We start from the raw sequence: 20,882 nt of genomic DNA on the forward strand, positions 1-20,882 counted from the left end.
TCAGTGTGATTGAGATCTGTGAAATTTGGAGGCCAAGTGAAAACTTTGAACTCACCACTATCGTTCTTAAATCATTCTTGAGGAATTTTTATGATGCAAACATTATCCAGCCGAAAGAGGTCACTCCCATCATGGATTAAGGTGTTTCTGTGGTCTGTAATATTTAGCTAGGTGATATATTTTAAAATATATCACATCAATCCGTGAATCTAAAGTTTCTCAGTTGAATATTCCCAGAGTATTAACGTACCTTCACCAGCTTGCCTTCTGCCTTCTCTTCCCAGGGTTAAAAGCCCACAGGTGGTCAGACTAGGCCACATTCCCCAGTAGTGGTGCTTTCAGTAGTGGACATGGGGCAGCATGCAGGTTTCACCAGTTTTTACAGTAACTCTCAGACTAGTCTTCACTTCCTTTGGTGGCTTCTTTGAGCTATCACATTTTGGCTCTTCACAAAGTGAGTCCAAGTTTTTTTCCGTTGCCTATTTTTCCTGCGTCCACCAATGTAACTTCAAGAACTAGCTGATCAATCGACACCTAATTTTGGATCTAACTGGGGGGGAAAAAAGAAAATTGGTTTAAATTCTGCTTCTAAAAAGCTAGAATTAAGCTAGTCTCAAAAAACTGATTTACTCAAAAAAGTAAATCAGAATGACTGAAATAACTTTTCTGCACCAAATGCAGAAGCAGAAAATCTTCACTTGTACTCCCAGTTAAATGTCAGATGTCTGTGCAAGTGTTGCAATTAATGTTGGAGCCATGTGTTGTCCTGACTTTTATTTTATTTAACACTTGTTTACATTTAGGTAACAAAAGAGCAGCATGACTCTGGGGTGACTTTTTCCTTTTTCCTTACTTGACAGTGCCACTTCTGCTTTTCTTGGCCTTTCTCACTTCCCTTTCCTATAAAATTTCATGCGCTATATCATGGCTTCTGGAGGGCTCCTGTGTCCTTTTGAAGTCCACATCACCATTAGGGCACTGGACGTTTAATGGAAGAGTTGGAGATTACTCGCATGTCACACTCGCAGTGTTGGTCCGTTACTAAATACCAGTACTTTGAAAGCGTGCTTTGAAATTGTATGTTAACTAATGTTTCGAATACAACTATTGCAACAGATAACAGAGTTTTTAAGTAGTGCTTTTTGTAGTTGCCATTTGGAATTTTTTTTTCTGCTGGACCTTTTAAAGACTCAGTAAAGAAGTTGTTAGGTCAAACATCACGATCTTACTACACTCCCTGAAAATTGCAGTGCTCCTTTCATACAGGAGCGCTGGAATAGTTTACTTGCAGTTTACTTTGATGCCTTTTATAATACAAGTGCTGTTTATAACTCACATGTGGCTTCAACTTACAACTAGCCATGTGTCCCACTTCATATATATATTGTGTATTTGTCCTACAAAGGCTGCTGGAAATGTAAATCAGCTCTGCAGTGAAAAATGATCCTTTTTATGGTTTTAAAATCTTTGATTTCTTTCATTATTTTGTTTTAAATGAAATACAGTAAAATGGTGAGAGATGCAGAAAAGGAGGGCTCACATTGCATTACATGCACCGACATGCATTTGAAAGTGGAGTGTAACATGAATTGATAGAAATGGGACCCATTAAGGGTAAAAGCAACTGGAGAAGTGGAGAGAATAGAAAATGGGAGGAGAGAGAATTGAAGAGGAGGAGGAGGAGGAGGAGAGCAAACTGAGAGTGTACAGAAGCATTACATCATTCCTGACCTCATTAGGGCTTTTCTCTCTCCCACCACCACCGCCACCCCTCACTCTGTTACTCTCTCTAGCTTTCCTACATATCCTGTCTGCTTCTAGCTGTGATCAGCTATGTGCGGCTGTCTATATTCGGCTGTACTGAGATACTATTTAAATAAAATCTTCCAAGATGTAAAATAAATAAATAAATAAGAAGTGCATTTGGGCATAACCGAGACGAGGCTGCAGTCCTTGAGCCGTCTAGATAATTTGTTCTATCAGGCATATTTGGCAGCCTTCTATCTGTAGCAGCAGTTACATGCCCAACAAATACATGTCATTGTCAAGTACAACATTGAAACAGTGCTGGTGTGCTGCTTTCCTGCTGTACAGTATGTCATGATCAGGGGATTCAGTGATTCTGTATGTGCTGCACTCTGGTGGACAGTTGCAGCTAGTGCAACTTATTTACTCAAAGTCCCTCAAGCCTCGCTAGAAAGTGCCCGGATCACTTTTGTGAAATTGTAGTTTCTTTTTGGTTGTTGCTTATTAATGCTTTGACAGTTGTTGTTTTTTTTTAAAGGGTGTGGGTTGCCGAGATGTTTTACTGAGCTGCATTATTCAAGAGTTCCTGTTATTGTGTCCTCCGCATCTGTGACAGAAAGATAAATACACGCCATGCCAGTGTTGTGAAACGGACACTAAGAAGTTTATTCTTTTGTGGTTCTTCCAGTTCTTTTGTTCAAGATCAGGTCCACAGCATGCCCTTGTGTTTGAGTGTGTGTGGAGAAATGAAACAGAAATTGTATAGAGAGTCCAGCTGTGTATGAATGCAGCTTCAGGCTGCAAAGAGTTGGCTCAGTACAGCTGTTTACAGTAAGGAGGCAGAGAGGAGTTCAAACAGTTGGCATTAGCCCGACTGCTGCTTATATCTGCTCTACTGTTTTACTTTGGCCGGACAAAGTTTAAGTAGCCACATGTTTTCTGTATTTGTTGTTTTCTTAGTTCAGTGGGAGTAAAATTTTGGATTTAAAAGTAGAGAAGTTGTAATAAACCTCCTGAAAGAACCACTCAGCAAGCGCAAAGTAGAATGAGAATCTGGGAAGCTAAGTCAAAGTGAAGTCTGGCCTAGATTTGATGTAAAGTGCTCCATTTTTTTTTTTCTTCTAGTTATCCTGTTTTATAAACAAGGCCAATCCCACTGAAAGACACCTCGTGGAAGTTTGCTTTCGGTAGATGTGCTTAATAATAATTTAGATTTGTGCATTTACAGGTGAATGAGTGAAGGGTTTCTTAATGGGAGCCTTAACAGCAAATTTAATTCACTTTTTTCCCCCCACTTGTCTATCTGTCCTCTAGTCATCGGAGCTGGATGACATCCTGAATGACCTGCAGAACGCTCAGCCACAGCTCTTCTGTGAGCCGCGGCCTGTTTCGTTGCCCAGTCCCATGGACAAACAGAACATCATCAATGACATCCTGCAGATGTCCGAGAGCAGTCCTGTCATGGCTGCACAGCCGCAACACCGGGGCCTTGGGCCCGGCATGGGACCCACTAGTGAGTCCCTTTCTTTGTTTGAAAAACAGAAAAAAGTGCACTAACCACATTGTATATTCATAAAATACTCCAATGAGCATGCAGGAATAAGCTGCATTTATTCCTGTCTTCAGACTTTGGTGGTGTTCGACCAGGCCAGCCAGGAAGGGGTTTGTCTGTTAGAAGTGTGTCTCTGGACGTGAATATGTCCCCCCAGCAGCCATCATTACAGTACCCCATAAGGACCACAAGCCCATACACTGTTATGCAGCAACAGCAAGGCATGGTGGGGAACCATGGCATGATGGGTAACCAGGCTGCTATGGTCAATGCAGGTAGGTGTGATGGTTATGATTTGCAGAAGCTTGTATTTGTCTGAATGTGTGTGATACTGCCTTCACACCTCACTATATCCTAAAAAAATGAATTAAATCCATGTTTAAATGCTTGTTTATGCTCAGATTGCTGGATGAAAATATTCAGTCTGTAAGAGTGGCTTATCTTGTTACTGTGCAGGTATTTAGCTACCAGAAGCTTTGTTTTAGTTTTGTAGTCTAATGATAAATCACATTTGAGCAGGCTTTAGCTGCATGAAGGAAACCCTGAAACATTGGCCGTCTTGCTCGGAGGCTAAATCTTGAGATCATTGTTTCTCAGATTACATAGCGCTGAATGTGTTTCCTCAGTTTAGATTGACTGTCTGTAATGAATCTCTTTTCAGTTTTTGACAGGTTTTTGTGAAGTGTGATTTCCACCTTTCAATCTCACAACAGCCAAACAAGTAGAGACAGAAATGTATTTTTCTTCTCCTAGATAACTGTGGTAACACTTAGAGCTGCTCCTGAGTTCTGAGGAAGGACTTCGTTCCTCGTGTGTGTCGCTCACCCTTTAACGTATCATGCCATGGCACTGTGACTCACTTCCTGTGACAGGAAACAATCACCCACACTGGCACAAAGTTCTCTGACTGCTACTCCCACATATTAGTCTTTCCTCCTTATGTAGCATCATGGGGGCAGCGGGCATCTACTGAAATCTGTCCTGAGATTTTTCTCATTGGTTCTTATCTTCGTGTGTGTGTGTGTTCCCCCAGCACTGATGGCTCCAAGTGGTCCACGGCCAGGCATGCAGCAGCAGGAGGGCTGGGTAGGCCCAGCTTCTGCACCTCCTATAGGAGCGCCGGGCCCTGGCCATCAAAATGCCATACAGGGCAGGACGGGACCCAGTGGTACTCCCATGAGGCCCAACAGCCAACCAGGGCCCCGACAGATGATGCAGTCTCCAATTATGCCTAATAGTAAGAGCGCTGTGTACCAAAAAAATACATATTACAATGTTTTAAATGCAGAAAGAACCACACTGCTGGTTTTCAGACTGAGCAATGCAATAAAGCTATTTCCCAGCCCCTAAGAGAGTACCAGATTCTCCAGCATGTCAGTATAGAAACCCAGAACAAAATTACTTGTACTTTGTGGAAATTAGATCTGAGTTGTCAGGTGTGATCCATCTAAAACTCCTTAGCAGATATCTACTTGTCATACTTGTAAAAGCTGCCATCTAGTGGTTAACCACAGTGCAGCACATGGCGTTAACTCAGATCTGCTACCCTGCACGTTCCTTTATTTTAAAGAGTATTCACTCTTGATTCATCATGACCCATAAGTACTTCACTGTCTAATATTTAGCCAATCTTTTTTTTTTCTTCTCTATTTAGCCCAACCAGATATAGACATTGGAATGGTTGGTGACCATTTCTCACAACAACAGGCTCCACCCAACCAGACGGCCCCCTGGCCAGACAGCATGATGCCAATTGATCAGACAGCTTTTGTAAACCAGAGCAGGTAAGCTCATTACCAGCGTAGCTCAGTGGCATAATTTTACACAGTTAACATTTTTATTCTCATCAGACTTCTATATTTTTTAATAGTTTAACTGTTGGTCTAAATGTTTGCTGTGGCATATACAAGACAATGTTTTTAAAATATTTGTTTGTCTCCTCTTCGCTCAGGGCTCCACCCCAGGATGATCTGCTGTGCAATACAGGGCTCAGCTCAAGTGATGGCAGTGCAGTGGACGAGGGGGCTCTGATGTCTCAGCTGTACACCGCACTAAAAGACTTTGATGGCCTGGAGGAGCTCGATCGTGCTCTGGGGATCCCTGCTATGGTAGAACAGGTGGGATTTCCATCCTGCCAAACCTACATTATAACATTCTTGGTTTTTAAGTGATGTTTTATTATTTTTGTTTGTGGTGCTGCATTTTTTTTAATAATATATGGCTGCCTGTTTCAGAGCCAATCACTGGAGCCAGACCAGTTCCCCCAGGAACCCTCGGTGATGTTGGATCAGAAGCCCCCCATGTACACCCAGCAGTTCGGTCCCCCAGCATCACACATGGCACCGAGAGGCTACCCTGGTGGCCCCATGCAAGAGCCAGGTTTCCACCCGATGCCTGGCCAGATGGGTCCACGGCCAGGTTTCCAAATGATGCGAATGCCGGCCCGGCCAGGACTCAGGCCTACTGGAGTCGTCCCCAACCAGCCCAACACACTACGACTGCAACTCCAGCACCGGCTTCAGTCACAGCAGGTGCACATGAATCTAGACTGTCCTGACACTGCTGGAAGTACTCTTGCTCACTGATTCTTGACTCTACTATAACCTCTCTCTTTAGGATCGAGAACACACGGACAGGAATTGTGTTTTTATCCTTGAGGGTGACATTTTAGCAGCTTCGATGACAACATAGGAACTTTTAAATCTACCTGCCACGCATTAGGCTTCCAGTGGACTTTAGCCTAATTCTAATGTAAAACTATAGATTATGTTATTTTCAAATCCTGATTAACAGTGTCTTCATAAAAATTAGATTATTTAAGGGTTTTAACCCTCCAGGGTCATGGATATAATTGGCCATTTTTTCCTACTTTTAATTTACTTTATACTTTTAAAATTAAGTATAAAGTTGAAATTATTTTTTTAAACTATGAAAACCACAAATATGTTTAATGCATCATATTCATAACTTGAAATGCAAATATAAATTGTTGTTTGCTAAATTTGTACACAGGCATGAAACCTTCGAGGTGTGTGACTCCTGTTGTCCACCTGCAGATAGCGTGTACATTTCAATCTGCCTTTGGTGGCTTTTTGGCCATTTCTGATATTCAGTAGTGGCTTCATTGACACACAACGAGCGGCCTCATTGTTTTGACACACACAAACAAAAACATGACTACACTACACACTAACTGTAGAATCCAAACATGCTAAATGTCTCGAAACTTGCTATTTATATCGCTCTCTTTTGCCATTACTTTCATTTTTTTCTCCTTTTCCTTAGCAACCAAATACCACATGTTGCCATAGAAGTGTGTGATTGGTTGATGTGATGTATTTTTCCACCAATAGGAAAGGTGTCTTGTTTTTGTTTTGTTTTGTGTTAGTGCTTTGAGGGCTTTCCTTGAAAATCCTGTTTGTTTGTTTGTTTGTTTGTTTGTTTGTTTGTTTGTTTGTTTTTGTTTTTTTAGACACACAGCATCTCCGTCAGCTACAGAGGGTTAAAAAGTGTATATTTCTCTCTGTAACAACCATTTTCCTCTGTTTTTTCTTCCAGCAGAATCGCCAACCAATGATGACTCAGATGAGCGGTGTGTCAAATGTGAACCTACCTCTTAGAACTAATGCTCCAAACCAGGTATATGCCCACTATCATTACATGAGCCGCCTGCACAGACATGTTGTGACTGTAGGTAGGGTTCATCTCTTTAATAGCTTGCAGTAAATTAAAGGCTATGATGTCAGTGTTGTGTAGACTTGCTTTTTGTAGATGCTGTTAGTGGGGGTTTTTGTTTTGTTTTTTATATTCAAACCACCTCTCTTACTTGAAGGGAACCATCAATGCTCAGATGTTGGCACAACGTCAGCGGGAGCTGCTGAGTAATCACCTGAGACAGAGGCAGCAGCAGCAGCAGCAGGTGCAACAGGCCCAGCAGGTCCAGCAGCAAAGGAGCATGGCCATGAGGGCTCAGGGCCTCAACCTGCCTCCCAACATGGCCGCCGGAGGCATGAGTAACCCTCGGAATCCCCAGGCCAACCCCCAGCAGCTCCCCTACCCGCCCAGCTACGGTACCAGTACAGGCCTGGCTTCGTCACCTCCCCCTACCAGCTCCTTCCCCTCTCCTCTCTCCCCCAGCCTGCCCTCTCTTACCCCCAACCTCCACCTGCATGGCACTTCCTCCTCTTCCTCCACTCCCTCCTCCTCCTCACAGATGATGATGGGAAACACAAACATGATGGGCGGACAGTACGGGGCCGTACTCAGCCCCCAAATGCAGCACAGTGCCTTTCAGTTTCCCAACTCAGGTACTGCTCCACCACCCCAGCCAACCACACACCTCACCCTACACCTCACCCTACTACCTGTGTTCGTGTTCGTATGTGTGTGTTGATGTGACCACCTGAGCTGCTTCATGTGCTTTTTGGTAGCTGCTATCATGCGATTTGTAACTTTATATACTGATGACTAGAATAATCAGCTTCCATTGCATCATGCAAATCATACTTAATATTCTCCCCTTTAAAACGGAATAACTTGTGAGTAGTTGTCTGTAAGTGTGGCCATATGTCTTTATTATTTTGTGCGCTGTCCAAAAAGGGTGACCTGGCTATTCACTCTTGCTCCACCAGGGGACACTAGAAGCACAATAAAGCATTATTTCATGCTCCACACTGATGCCAAACTCTAAATATTGTGATCAGTAAGGACATGAATCATCTCTGGTACCTGTCAGTCTAACAGCTTGACATGCAGCCTGGGTATGATCTATATAATTTGGTAATCTGGTTTGTTAGAGAACTTTTTATTTATGGCTTGTGGGTGCCTGCAGAGCAATAGTTTCATCTCTCTCTCCCCTTTCTCCCTCCTGACCTATCTCCCAATCCATTTTCTTTCTAGTTCTCTGCCTTCTATTTGTCACATGCATGACGGAAATATAAATTTTGGCTAATAATTCTGGAATGGGCTATTATCGCGTGAGGTGCTCGTCAAAGTGTTTTGTCTTTATGTGGCATGTTTGTGTCATTTGCATGGAGTCGACTACACTTCCTTACTCATTGCATTGGTTTATTAACAAGTCTCCGTGGGTTGAGTCGGGCTGACCTCTTTTGATCCACAGGTATGAGCCAACAGGCAGATGGAACATTTGGAGGTCCCGGCACACCACAGAGCCCTCTGCTTTCACCCCGCATGGCCCACACACAGTCCCCAATGATGCAGCAGGGCCAGCAGAGTGCTGCTTTCCAGGGTTCCCCTGACATGAATGGATGGCCGCAGGGCAATATGGGAGTCAACAGGTAAGGATGGCTGATGCACCTCATTACAGCATCAGTTCATGTTGTCAACTCGAGTTCTATGAATATATGCGTAGCTATTTTTAGGAAGGGCTCGTGAGGAGATTCATGATTATCAACAACATTGTTGATATCCATAGAGAGTATTGACATCCATTATCCATAGAGTTGTTTGTACCACTTGTTAAAGATGAAAAACTTGCCAGATTTCTCTGGCTGACCGAGCAGGTCACACCCCAAAGTGAGTGTTGTCACGTACTTTTCTTTCTGCATTCATATTATTGATTTTGTGTTTACTTACACAACTTCTCTCTCCTCCGCAGTATGTTCTCGCAGCAGCAGGCATCGCCGCAGTTCAGCCAGCCGAATAACAGCAACATGTACAACGGCAATGGCATAAACCTCAACAACGCGTCACTGGCCTCCAACATGGCAACCAGCAGCATGGGCCAGATGGCCGGACAAATGAGTGTCACGTCCATGGCCTCGGGTCCCTCACCTGGCTTGCCCTCCATGGGGCAAGAACAGGTAAATACTTTCAGGCCAGTCCAGATACATTGGTCCTTTAAATGAGACAACATTAGGAAGCTTTTTTATTTTTTTTTCTAATTGTTAGAGCAAAAATGGTGAAACTTGAGTGGTTTAGGAAATACCCACTGGTGTTTCTCATCCTTTCACAGTCGGGCATCATCGGGCTTGGCCTGACCGAATTAGAGGTGTTCAGGGGCTCCTGTAATATCCTCAGGGTATCTCTTTACAGTCGTACTCTGTAGAAATCAGTTCCAGGTTAACTGAATGGACCCCACAAAGTTTTACACAGTAATCAGGGGACCAAGAAATACTAAAAGGCTTTTCTCTCCACTCCTGGCTTCTACTATCAGTGTTTGTCTTATCATACGACCCCGAGTGTTTGGGTACACTTACTGAACCAGCAGGCTAGTGAATAATTTAGTTGTTTACGTAACTCTTCTTGCTGTAGTTCTGCTGCATAACTTGAACTTAGAGGTCAGTGATGTAATTAGCAATGTGCACTTCCAAGCCGGAGCGTTGAGACTGTAGACGGCTAAAGACGGGTATGCCGATCAAAGACCAGCCTCTGTCAGCTGTGGACTCACGAGCTGGTTGGCTTAACATGGAGAGCTTGACTCCTTAAGGCCTCAGATCTGTCAAATCGCCACAGCCTTTACACACATTCAGGAGAGTGACCCTACGTCATTAGGAGAGGTGAAGTCATACTTGCATGTAGATAAGCTACTTCTCCCACTCACTAAATGTGAAAATGTTTTCACTTTGGCAGCACTTAGTTGCTGGTGTTTATCATTGTTTTAATGTTGTCCAAGTTAATCCTTCTTCCTTTGTCTCACTGGTATTGTTAGCTTGGTATATGGAAAGCACTGTTGTTGTCCGCGATGCTTTTAAGCCAATAAAGGGCCATGAATATTTAACCAAGGGGCTGCCATTCGATGTCTGCACTTGAGACTGTTGTAACACACCAGTATACGTGTCACTTGATTTATCTCCCTTGCAGGATTATAGAAAAATATTGGCACTTAGATTATTTCAATTATTTACTGTTTGCCCATTAGTGCAGGCATCTGTGATTTACCGACTTGTTTTTGAGCCGACGATGCACTCCGCTCTGCAAACAAGTTTAGGTTCTGCAAGTTCAAGTTAACCAGTCAGATGTGCTGCTGTTGAATTGCGGATTCAGTAACTGCCTTTCTAGTTGGGACTTACAGTGTGCTGTTTCTCTGCAGAAATACTGTTGACCCCCATGGAGCTACTCACCTGGACCTCAGTGATCAACCTGGCTCAAGAAGCGCGTCGGCCCTTTAATTATTTAAAAAAGAAAAAGAGAGAGAGAAAGAAAGAAAACACGTAATCAACCGACTGCCCCTTGAACCAGCCAGGCCGTGCCCTGACCCCCGACCCCTCGCCCCTCCCCAGCTCAAGTTTGCCGTCTGTCCAGCTGGATCCCACTCAGACACTGGCTGGGGAAGGATCGCGGATATCTGTCCCAACAAGCCTAATCCTCCTGGAGGGAGAGCCTCGTGACGAGCCAGTCAATCTGCCTGTCCACCTGCATTCACCGTAGTGTGACTTACTGTAGGCCTCCTGGTGGGGTACACTGACTTAAGGGGGCGGCAGTGGGTGGATTTTGTTCGGATGAATGTATTCCTCTCAGTGGACAGCGGCCATTTACAATCTCATCTCGAAAGATCACATACACTGATTTCTTCTCTTCTCTACCCCCGGAGCCCCCTTTATTCTCCACCCCCTCCCCCAACCTCTGGATCGTTGGAGAAATTTCCACATAGTTCCGAATGGCAGCAAATACTCCCAAGTTATGTTCACACTTATGGATGGAGCTCAGACACTTAGCCGATTTTGCCTTTTTGCTGTTCTTTATTTTATTGTTTTTGTTATTATAATTATTATTATTGTTGTTGTTGTTGTTTTTTTAGATTTTTCCTATTTGTTTGTTTCTGTTTGTATTTTTGTTGTTGTGAAAATTTAAGATGTAGAGTGAAAAATATGGTGTTTAGAAAAGAGAGTGAGAGAGAAACTGAACGTGGGGGGGAAGAAAACACTGCAGAAGACTGGTTTGAATGGTGAATTCTAAGATTAGATTAATTAAAGAGGTTTTATATAGTGTATAAAATTAAGTTTTATTTTCTGTATAGATTCATTTTAATTATTGTAGATTATTCTTTATCTTAGTAGCAAGAAGAATAATATTTCTAAAATTGTGAAAGAGGCACTTCTTTTTATAATTTTAACAGCAATGGTTGTATTCTTTCTGAGAAGATTCTTCTATTAACCTGAATGGTGGATTTTGCTTTGGTCATGTAGTTTCAGAAGATGTCAAAATCAAATATAGTTTGAAATTAATTACAGAGTTTGTACATAACAATAAGTAAAATCGTTTTCTTTCCTATTTATTTTATTCCCTGGGGCTTAACGTCTCTCAGCCTGGTCCCCAACTGCCTCCTGAAGCAGAGCAGTGTTTTGGGGGGAGGGGTTGTGTGTGTGTGTGTGTGTGTGTTTTTTGAGGAAGTGGAGGGAGAACCTTCACCTTCTTAAAGTTCTGGTACAGTGCAGACAGGGGTGCGGGCGGGAGGTAGGGAGGGTTGTAAATGGGTGTGCTGTGTATACAGTGTACAGATTATCGCTTGCTTCTCTGCCTTTAGCATAGAACACAACAAAAATAAATAAAAGAAGGAAAAAAATCAATTCAACACAGCCATACACTTAAAAAAAAAAAAAAAAAAAAAAAAAAAAAAAAGATAAAGTGTGCTTTCTATGTTGTCTGGAGTGGAAAAATGCTTCATACAAGCTGCTAGGTGCAAACTGTTCTGTGTGTTGTAAACAAGCAATAACAATTACTTGAGAATCTTTTGGTTTGGTTTTTTTTGGTTTGGTTTTTTTTTGTAATTTTTGTACAGTTTCCTGGGAAAAAAGGACACGTTTTTCCTCTGCGTTTGGATGCAGTATTAAACACAGTTTTTTATTGCAGTTTGTACCAAGAAAGTCTACATCCACAGACACACACACATACACAGCACACACACACAGCGTTCCTATTAGATTATGCAGCATAGGCTGAGATCTGGAGAGGGAGTTAGTTTGTGGTCCCCATATTGACACATGCCCTCTCTGCCTCCAGCCGTTCTTCTATAGCAGAGGTCAGAGTTAAGACTGCACGCTTCACAAGAGCTGCTCTGACAGACACTTAGCCATATTTTATGACCTCAGGCAGTTAGTTCACCTATAAAGTGTTCAGTAATGACCTGCTTGTTCTTGTGCCCCACCAGACGGGGGGGTTGGTTTGGCCTTCACAAGATCTAAAGCGAGTCATCTTCTCTAACCTCAGAAGATTTTCCTCAAAAAAAAAAATAAACTTTTTATATTGACTATTTTAACCCAGGACAGACTTTGAGCAAGCCAAATAATCTTCACATTTCAATTGGATTTCTGAATTCTACTCATTTTCTTTTTATTTATTTATTTTTTCTAAGTAACCATTTGATGGTTACCATGGTTTGGCCCACAGGAAAAACAAGAAATTTATGATGATGTCACTCAACAGGGTCTGATGTAAATGTTACATCATAAAACAGGAAGAGAATCACTCTGAATGTATTGTCCATAAAGGCCTAAGGATGTGACTGGTGGTGCATTGAGGTGTGGACAACATGTGCGGTTACACCGTGCTCTTCTCGGTGTTTCTGACGTTATCCATCGTTGCTTCTTTTTCCTTGTTTTTTCCACTTTTAATTTCTGTATGAAATTTGAAGCTGTAGCAATTCAACTGTGGAACAAAGGAAGCCTGCATTAACGCTTTGGTTGTTCTGCAGGTGCTTTTTTTGTTGTTCTAGTTGTTGTCGTAGACCTACAGGAGATCCCACCTTTTTGATAGATGCTGTTTTGATTGTACAAGGAAAAAAAAAAAAAAGATGCGGCCATGCAGAATCAGCCTTTTGAGCCATTTTTAAAAAAGGAATCACAGCCCTTTGCAAAATTTCCAAAGATTGTTAAGATTTTAAAAAGACTTAAAGCCATGTTGGTAGCAGTGCATTTTTTTTTCTTTTTAGCACTTATAATGAGGACAGGAGCAAATAAATGATTTTTGCCCCTCACAGATATCCAGGCTTTGGACCCATGAATCAAAAATATTTTTTTCCTCTGTAACTTATGGTTTTGAAGAACTTTAAATGCCCTTTTGTATTGTCTGCCAATTTCTTAGAGCTAAGATGCAACCTTGAAATGCTAAAAACCCTAGCATAATGCCTTAGATTTTGTCCGTTCTTGTACATTACACCGCTGTCTGTATAAATTTGTATAATGACTTGTGTACAATATTGAATGGGTGCATCATTGTTCAACTCTTCTCAGCTGCTGGGAACTTGGTCACGGTTCTCCTTTGCTCTCTGTTCCGTGTTGGGTCATCTCCTCGCCCTCCGCTCACTGTTTGTATGGACAAAGGTGATGATACATAGGGATACCGAAGCAATATGTAATATACTCTATGGACTTTCTGAAGAAAGCTTACTGTTGTGTTTTACCCCCCTCCTCCCGAGATATTTTTTCTGCATTGTTCACGAGTCACACTGTATACCCGCATCGATCATTGTACCCCTAGTGTGTGAGCGTTTTATGCAAAGTTAGATATACAAGAGAAGTTAAAACCACAGTTATGCAAGTTGTGAACTAATATGGCTTCGCTGATGCTATTTGCCTTGTAAATAAAGAATTCTGTTATTGCATTATTTAATCGAGCGACTCTTATTTCATTTCCCAGCGCACGAAGATTAGTGTTCAGGTTTTGTTTTTCTAACTGAAACATAAAAAAGTTATTAGCTGGCTACTTAGTGACATCTTTATTTAGTTTTTCATAAACATAACAAAGTTGAACAAATATATTTCAGTATATGATAAGCTATTGTAAATGTTATATAATTGGTAGACTTTTTTTTATTAATATAAAAGATCGCAAGTCATCGAATCGCCAAAAGTTTCGAATGAAATATTTCATTCGCCAGTAAAAACTGAGCTTTTTAAATGGTTTTATGAAGCTGTAGGCCTCTTATGTTTGTTTTATTTTTCCAAAAAAACACAAGAAGCTCCGCTGATCTAGAGCACAAGAAAATTGCCTGTTTAAAATTAGCAATAAAAACCTTTTATAAAAAAGCAAACAACTTTACATTTGCACTTTACTGAAGTATTGATGGGGATTGGGTTAAGTTTTTTTTCTGTATACAATAAAGGTCGGAGCAGTGATCTAATAAATGCCTGGTCATTTCCCCGCTATTTTTTTTTTTAAATCTCTTCTTTATTTCTAGCGTCTAAGTGTGAAGCACGATAATCCACTCCACGCCTCGTGAGCAAATTGAAATCTTAGGCTCGTTCTCATAATCGGCCTCACTGTGGCAAAGAGAGCCGACTCCGAAGTGCAAAGAACACGGGGGTGGGTTGGCCCTGAGAAAATCTATTCCTATGGGGTGGGTGGCATTGAAATGCATGAGGTTGAGCTGACTCCTGGCCAATAGGAGTAAGGAGATAGCTGTATACGGCATAGGTGCCCTCAGATGACCACAGAGCAGCACATCCTCTCTTAAGTTTCGGCTGCTCCCGGCAGAATCTGAACGTTTGTCTGCAGTGTTTGATTTTACAGCACGGGAGGTTGATCAAACTCTGGCCTGTGGGCATGACGGACACATCGCCCGCGTGAAGCTCCTCTAATTGTTTTCAGAAGGTAAGCTTCTTTATTAAAGTTCACAAAATGTTTGTAGCGGTCCGCTTTAATTTCAGTCATCATTTCACATGATTCATATTTGTTTGTACCTTTAAAAAAGTAATTTTAAAGCCCCCCCAGCGGGCATTACGCACTCCTATCGCGACCCTATTTCCCTTCATACAGCGGGCTGATTGTAAAAGTCATTAAAAGCTTCATTAATGTTGACCTCTGCTCTGGCCAGCGGTTCTTTAATTAGTGTCATGACCCTGATTTGTCTCTCTATTTACTGGCTGACTGGTAAACTGTTCCTAAAAAGCACACCATCATGCAGTGGGGTCATCTGAAAAGCCTCTGATGAACATTTGATGTGTGGCTTGTGTGTGACCCTTCAGCTGGAAATAATGCAAAATCGGCTGTCCGAGTTCACTGCGGATTGCTTTCCCCCTTTATGTGCGCAGTATTTTCATCTGTCGCCGACAGTTTCATTGCTTTTCATTTTAAAAGAAAAACACTGCGAACCTGTTGTAGATTTCAATTTCTTAGCCATAATCATCTGCAGTTTGTATCAGTTCCACATTTAACCAGAGGGTTGCCAAGCTTCTTAACACCTTTGGAAAAATCTTAAAATATTTGGAAGAAATGCTCATAACTGGAGAGCGAAGTAAAGTCTTACGTTCATTAAAATAATCAGTTCTGGTGGGTTCGGCCTCTTTTGATGTCCTGTTTCCTTTTTTAGATTTCTTACATTAAACTTTTATGACTACACCCCCTCCCCTCTACCCACGCTCCCACTTGCTTCTATCTCTCTTCCCCACAGAAGGCTACATCATCTTCTCCATTTGACCCTTTGCCTCACCTCCTGTGCTGTCATGTCGGTGTCCCTGTCCAGCATCCCTGTAATGCTGAAGGAGAAGAGCTATCCAGCCGGCATGCTGAAGGGCAGTCCTGCCCGCGGCTTCTACCCAGCTCCTCTCCCCGGCCCTCATCACTATGTGGACTTCTTCCCGCGTACGCACAACCTTCTCCACCCGCTCAAGTCCCTCGGTCGTCTGGTGTCGGACGCTCAGGCTTCCCTGCCGCTCAGCCTGCACGGCGGGGCCACTCCCTTTCTCGGCCAGGCCGGCCACAACGCCTCGGTCCTCCACGAACACATGTTGAGCGCCTCCAGCATCCCGTATCTGAGCCAGATGTTGCCCGGACACCCACTCTACTCCAAACCGGAGGAGCTGGCTGCTGTGGTGACCGAACACGCCGCCGGTCCGCTGTCTTCAGACTTCAGCAGCCCGTCCAGTGAACGGTCTTCTTCTGCTCCTACATCCGCCAACACACCGCCCAAGGAGAGCTTCCTTCGGCTCCGGAGCACGGACCATTCCACAGAGAAAAAGGGCGCATCGTACAACTTCAGTGAGGACGACTTGTTCACGGTGCTCTACGGATACTCCGGCAGCCAGGAGCGTAGCGTGGGTCACGCCATATCAGGAGTGGCCCTGCCGGAAAACTCAAGTGAGAATTCAGATTACGGACTATGGATTAAAATGACTGGCGTTTCATTTTGTTTGGTGTGCGATAATAAAAACTGCCCTTGATTTCACGCTATCCCCCAAACATAAATGTTTCCCTGTCACTACTATTATAGCCGAATATAACACATCGATCAGAATCTTTGTAATGCAGTTAAAGATGAAACACTACTCAAATACTCCCGCTCAAATAGTAACGATAAACCTTTTTTATCTCCCTATTTTGTTCACATTTGTTTGTTTTCTCTTTAGTTTCTGACTCACACATTTTCCCACTGGACAAAGAAACTCTTGAACTTCCAGAGGGTAAGAAGCCACCATTTTTATCTATTTATTTATTTGAATCACCTTTACGTGTGTCCTTGATTGCATGATAGAGTAATGAAATCTGAGACCGCTTTGGCTCTGTGCTGCAGGGTTAACCATTCTCCAGGCATCCTGGGGAAACGCTTCGAGCTGTGGTGTTTTTGCGGATAAACGCAGTATTCCTAAAGGCGCCCGTTTTGGACCTTTCCAAGGAAAACTAGTCAACACAAGCGAAATTAAAATATACGACGATAACACCTTGATGTGGGAGGTAGGGTGGTGAATTGTCTCCTCACAGTACTGGTCTTTATCTAGATTTTTTTTGTCGATACTTCTAATACTTCTAACACACCCTGCAGGTGTTTGAGAACGGCCGCCTCAGTCACTTTGTGGACGGAAGAGGGGGATCTGGTAACTGGATGTCTCTGGTGAAGTGCGCTCGCTTTCCCGAGGAGCAGAACCTGGTTGCCGTGCAGGTCCAGGGCCAGATATTTTACGAGGCCTGCAAGGAGATCACGCCAGGCCAGGAGCTTTTGGTGTGGTACGGAGACTGCTACATCCAGTTCCTCGGGATCCCCCTCACACTGAAAGACCCTAGAGAGGACAGCAACGCGGTGCCTCCCTCTGAAGGTCAGGATTTAATCTTCTTCAGTTTTTTAATCATCATACATATATTTAGTGTTTTTGTAAAAAAAAAAAGTTTTTCCCCAGATTCAAGCGAAGGCTTCAAGTGTGACAGATGTGGGAAGGTTTTTGCGTACAAATACTACAGAGACAAACACCTGAAATACACCCGCTGCGTGGATCAGGGGGACAGGAAGTTTCCGTGTCACCTCTGCAACAGATCTTTCGAGAAGAGGGACAGATTACGGATCCACATCCTCCACGTCCACGAGAAACACAGACCTCACAAGGTACAACATCCCTGCATCCGTCTTGCTTTTGTGAGGGATTTCCACACAAACCTCCCTTTACATGGTTGTGGTCTGTGAAAAGTTTTAGATGGTGCTGAAAGAACAGCTCCTACACTGCGTCACAGGGACCTTCAGATTTTTATTGGACGTAAAAAAATAAAAAAAATAATAACATTTATATGAGACTTGCATTTTGTTTTGTTTCTGAAAAGCGAAAACAACTCCGAAATGTATTTAAACCCATTCACAAAATGAGGTTAGGTTCTTTTTAGCTTTATTTTGAGCTTAATGCATTCGAGTGACACTTTGTGTATGTGAATTTGCTGCAGTGCTCGGTTTGTGGGAAAAGCTTCTCCCAGTCCTCCAGTCTCAACAAACACATGCGCGTGCACTCGGGTGAACGTCCGTACAAGTGTGTCTACTGCAATAAGGTAAGAAGCTTTTTTTGTATTCTTTCTAAAGATGCGTTTGGCTTGACAAAGACGAGACCGTTTGACAATTGGCTCGATGCTGAAGAAAAATAGGAATAAATCCTGGAATTCGACTTAATTGCTGGTGCCAGAATAGTTTGAATACGCCATGGGTGTGCTGCCAAAAATAAATATATACAAACAAAATAAAATGAAAATCTTAGAAACATAAATTGTTTTACCAGCAATAACGACACTGTCCTCTGAGAGGTTTTTCCCAACCTGCTTCTATTAGACCTGCAGGCTTTCTACTCGTTCCTCTTTAAACCATTTCGGGTTTCCTCCTGTTACGGTGCATTTGGCACGCGCCTCTCCTTATTGTTCCTCGCGGAGGGCACGCTCTGCATAGACACTTACATGCTAATTATCGCCAGATGTACACCCACCCCTTTGTCTGCCAAGATTATACTTTTATTTTATGGCCCTGGAATGAGCAGAAGTTTTTTTTGTTCTCGATATCCTTCCCTTTTTATGCGGACTGTGGACGTTTTGTTCAAGCTGTTCCCCTTTCTCCTTTATTTCGACTATTTTAGCAATGTGGCACGAGCCCAAAGGTTTTTGCCGCCTTTGAGCACTAGGCTGCCCCTAAAAATGCCACAAAACAGGGGGAAAAAATCCTTTAACAAAAGTGTTCACGAAATGTTAAGGAGCATTAAAAAAATCAAAAATCAAAACTTTTTCTGAAAAATATTTTTTTAATGGCTCCTGTGAAAAAGGTAACTGTTAGCTTATAAAAAAAAATAAACAACGTTTATCTTGCCTTTAACTTGACAACTGAAATTGCGCTTATTTACCCAGTGTTTTAAACTCCACTCTCCCAGGCCTTCACTGCCTCCAGCATTCTGCGCACACACATCCGACAGCACTCCGGTGAGAGGCCCTTCAAGTGCAAGCACTGCGGGAAGGCCTTCGCCTCCCACGCCGCCCACGACAGCCACGTCCGTCGGACGCACGCCAGAGACAAGCCGTATCCATGCGAGCTGTGCGGAGTGTCTTTCCAAGAAGAGCAGGAGCTTAAATACCACATGAAAAGCCACAAAAGTAAGCGCTCGATTTAAAATACCCGCATGGGAAGTGTTTTAGGCTAACAGCATGGCATCAGGTGTTTATTTTATGGGTTCAGACGTTTTTATGGGTGCTGTCTAAAGCTTCATTACAGTAGAGCAATTGAAGCAATCGAATATTAAGAGGAATAGAAGTTCAGTACTATTATTATTATTATTATTATTATTATTAATAATAATATTCCATAATAAAATTAACCTAAGACAGTTGAAATATTAATTAGCTTTGCTACAGACTGCTGTCATTGGCAATGCCCTTAAAAAAAAACTACTGCAAACTGCCAAACTAAAATGTTGCATACTTTTTTTTTTAAACTACATATTTTCTGGTATTTTTCTTCCCCGCAGAAAGGCAAATCTTGGACAGCACCATTCTCCCGTCTTCTCCGGAGAGAGGATTGCAGGAGGAGTCCCTGTTTCCGCTGAAGGACCATCAGAAGAATAGCGGACAAAACTTTCCTTACAGCGGCTTAACAGTTTTAAATCCAGAATATCGGCCCTGGAACTAGACTCCACTTTCTTCTGTAAACATGACTGATCCTGTGATATATTCTAGATGATTTGAGACAGCACAAACACAGCGAAGAATCTTTACGCAGTGTTTGTGGTGAGACTGTGAAACATGAAGGTAAATTTGTTGTACAGGCCTATTTAAATAGGTAGATAATAACTGGATAATTTGAGCTGCTGGGCAACTGTGTCCGCGTCTGTTTATATATGAACATGTTGTGTATTGTCATATGGCTTAAAGCTTCTCTACTATTGTTGTGCGGGACAGTTTTGATGCATTGTAATGCCTATTATTGTTATTATTATTATTATTATTATTTCCTTGCGTCATCTACCGCTTCAAAAGCAAACCTATTTTATCGCTGTAGATTTGAGTCGATTTGTGTATAAATGTACCCCCCCCCCCCCCCTCCTAATTTATAATGTATGATAATGTTTTTTACTGTAATGTTAAGCTGCCAGAAAGCAACTACAAGAGTCGTCGTTTGTTCACTTTGAGCGTCCACTTTTTCATGGTTAACCTAAAAAACAAAAATCAGCGCATGCAACAAGAGTGTTTTTGCTCTTGTTTATTTCCGAATGTAGAAAATGTATTTCTAAAACGAATAAAATAAATTAACATTGCCCACACTGTGCACTCTGGCTTGTTAATAGTCTTAAAGGGTTTTTTTTTGTTTTTGTTTTTTATGTTTTCATGATGAATAAAACCTTTAAACAGTTGTTATTTACCATTACAACCAAGAAGCAAGAGTTTTATTTTATGTAAATTAACATAACTGCATCTCAACATGCCTAATGCAATCTCCATTCCCAATTCCAGACATGCATCCATCCAGTCAGGCACATGTCACTCCATATGCATTTACAGTCTGCCGAGCTTTTTTTTTTTTAAGCCACGTGATGAATTGGATGCGTCATGCTCACAGTAAAAATGAACAAACCCCACAGGACCAAATGAATGACAATGAAATGAAGCAGTAAGGGTCATTTCTCCACACACAAAGGCAGTCGCCATGACTGACATCTGCCCTCATGCTGGCACAAACTGTCCCACATGTGTTCCCCTGAGATCGGATAGATAGAGAAAAGTGTGTGTGTGTGTGTGTGTGTGTGTCTTAGGGTTAATTTAAGGAAAGCCCCAATTGGTAGTGTGGTGGTGGCAACAGCATGAGGTCTGACAGATGACACAGTGTCCAGTCTTTGTCTCTGTGCTCTGTTATGTCACCTTTAACCTCTTGGCTGCCATCCTTCAAACTGTTTGGAGGAGT

General features: G+C 42.4%; 2 protein-coding genes across 10 annotated transcripts in view; both read left to right on the plus strand.

Annotated features, from left to right (window-relative positions):
- Window positions 1-13,229, plus strand: part of ncoa2 (nuclear receptor coactivator 2) — a 62,455-nt gene extending 49,226 nt beyond the window's left edge. For 3 of the 7 annotated variants that reach the window (XM_085418635.1, XM_085418637.1, XM_085418636.1), the window contains 11 exons: window positions 3,061-3,259; window positions 3,373-3,573; window positions 4,332-4,535; window positions 4,953-5,082; window positions 5,250-5,415; window positions 5,533-5,829; window positions 6,857-6,937; window positions 7,131-7,605; window positions 8,418-8,595; window positions 8,916-9,120; window positions 10,350-13,229. In XM_085418635.1, the coding sequence (XP_085274761.1) occupies window positions 3,061-3,259; window positions 3,373-3,573; window positions 4,332-4,535; window positions 4,953-5,082; window positions 5,250-5,415; window positions 5,533-5,829; window positions 6,857-6,937; window positions 7,131-7,605; window positions 8,418-8,595; window positions 8,916-9,120; window positions 10,350-10,361 (2,148 nt within the window). In that variant the 3' untranslated portion in view covers window positions 10,362-13,229. The remainder of the gene's footprint in view (window positions 1-3,060; window positions 3,260-3,372; window positions 3,574-4,331; window positions 4,536-4,952; window positions 5,083-5,249; window positions 5,416-5,532; window positions 5,830-6,856; window positions 6,938-7,130; window positions 7,606-8,417; window positions 8,596-8,915; window positions 9,121-10,349) is intronic. The other 4 variants (XM_085418638.1, XM_085418640.1, XM_085418641.1 and 1 more) reach the window with 4 other exon arrangements.
- A 1,424-nt stretch (window positions 13,230-14,653) lies between these two features.
- On the plus strand, window positions 14,654-20,270 carry prdm14 (PR domain containing 14). Of its 3 annotated transcripts, XM_085418645.1 has the most exons (9): window positions 14,655-14,848; window positions 15,648-16,333; window positions 16,603-16,656; window positions 16,767-16,927; window positions 17,016-17,286; window positions 17,368-17,570; window positions 17,900-18,001; window positions 18,862-19,081; window positions 19,453-20,270. In XM_085418645.1, the coding sequence occupies exons 2-9, from the start codon at window positions 15,700-15,702 to the stop codon at window positions 19,611-19,613; spliced, it is 1,806 nt and encodes a 601-aa protein (XP_085274771.1). In that variant the 5' UTR covers window positions 14,655-14,848; window positions 15,648-15,699; the 3' UTR covers window positions 19,614-20,270. The 3 variants fall into 3 exon arrangements, with proteins under 3 accessions (XP_085274769.1, XP_085274770.1, XP_085274771.1); XM_085418643.1 differs by having other exon boundaries at window positions 14,654-14,848; window positions 17,016-17,570; XM_085418644.1 differs by having other exon boundaries at window positions 14,654-14,848; window positions 15,651-16,333; window positions 17,016-17,570.
- The last annotated feature ends 612 nt before the right edge of the window (window positions 20,271-20,882 follow it).

This window comes from Rhamphochromis longiceps, linkage group LG9 (assembly GCF_057381845.1).
Source record: "Rhamphochromis longiceps isolate RC_006_pf linkage group LG9, R_longiceps_female_GT1.1, whole genome shotgun sequence".
Classification (NCBI taxonomy): Eukaryota; Metazoa; Chordata; class Actinopteri; order Cichliformes; family Cichlidae; genus Rhamphochromis; species Rhamphochromis longiceps.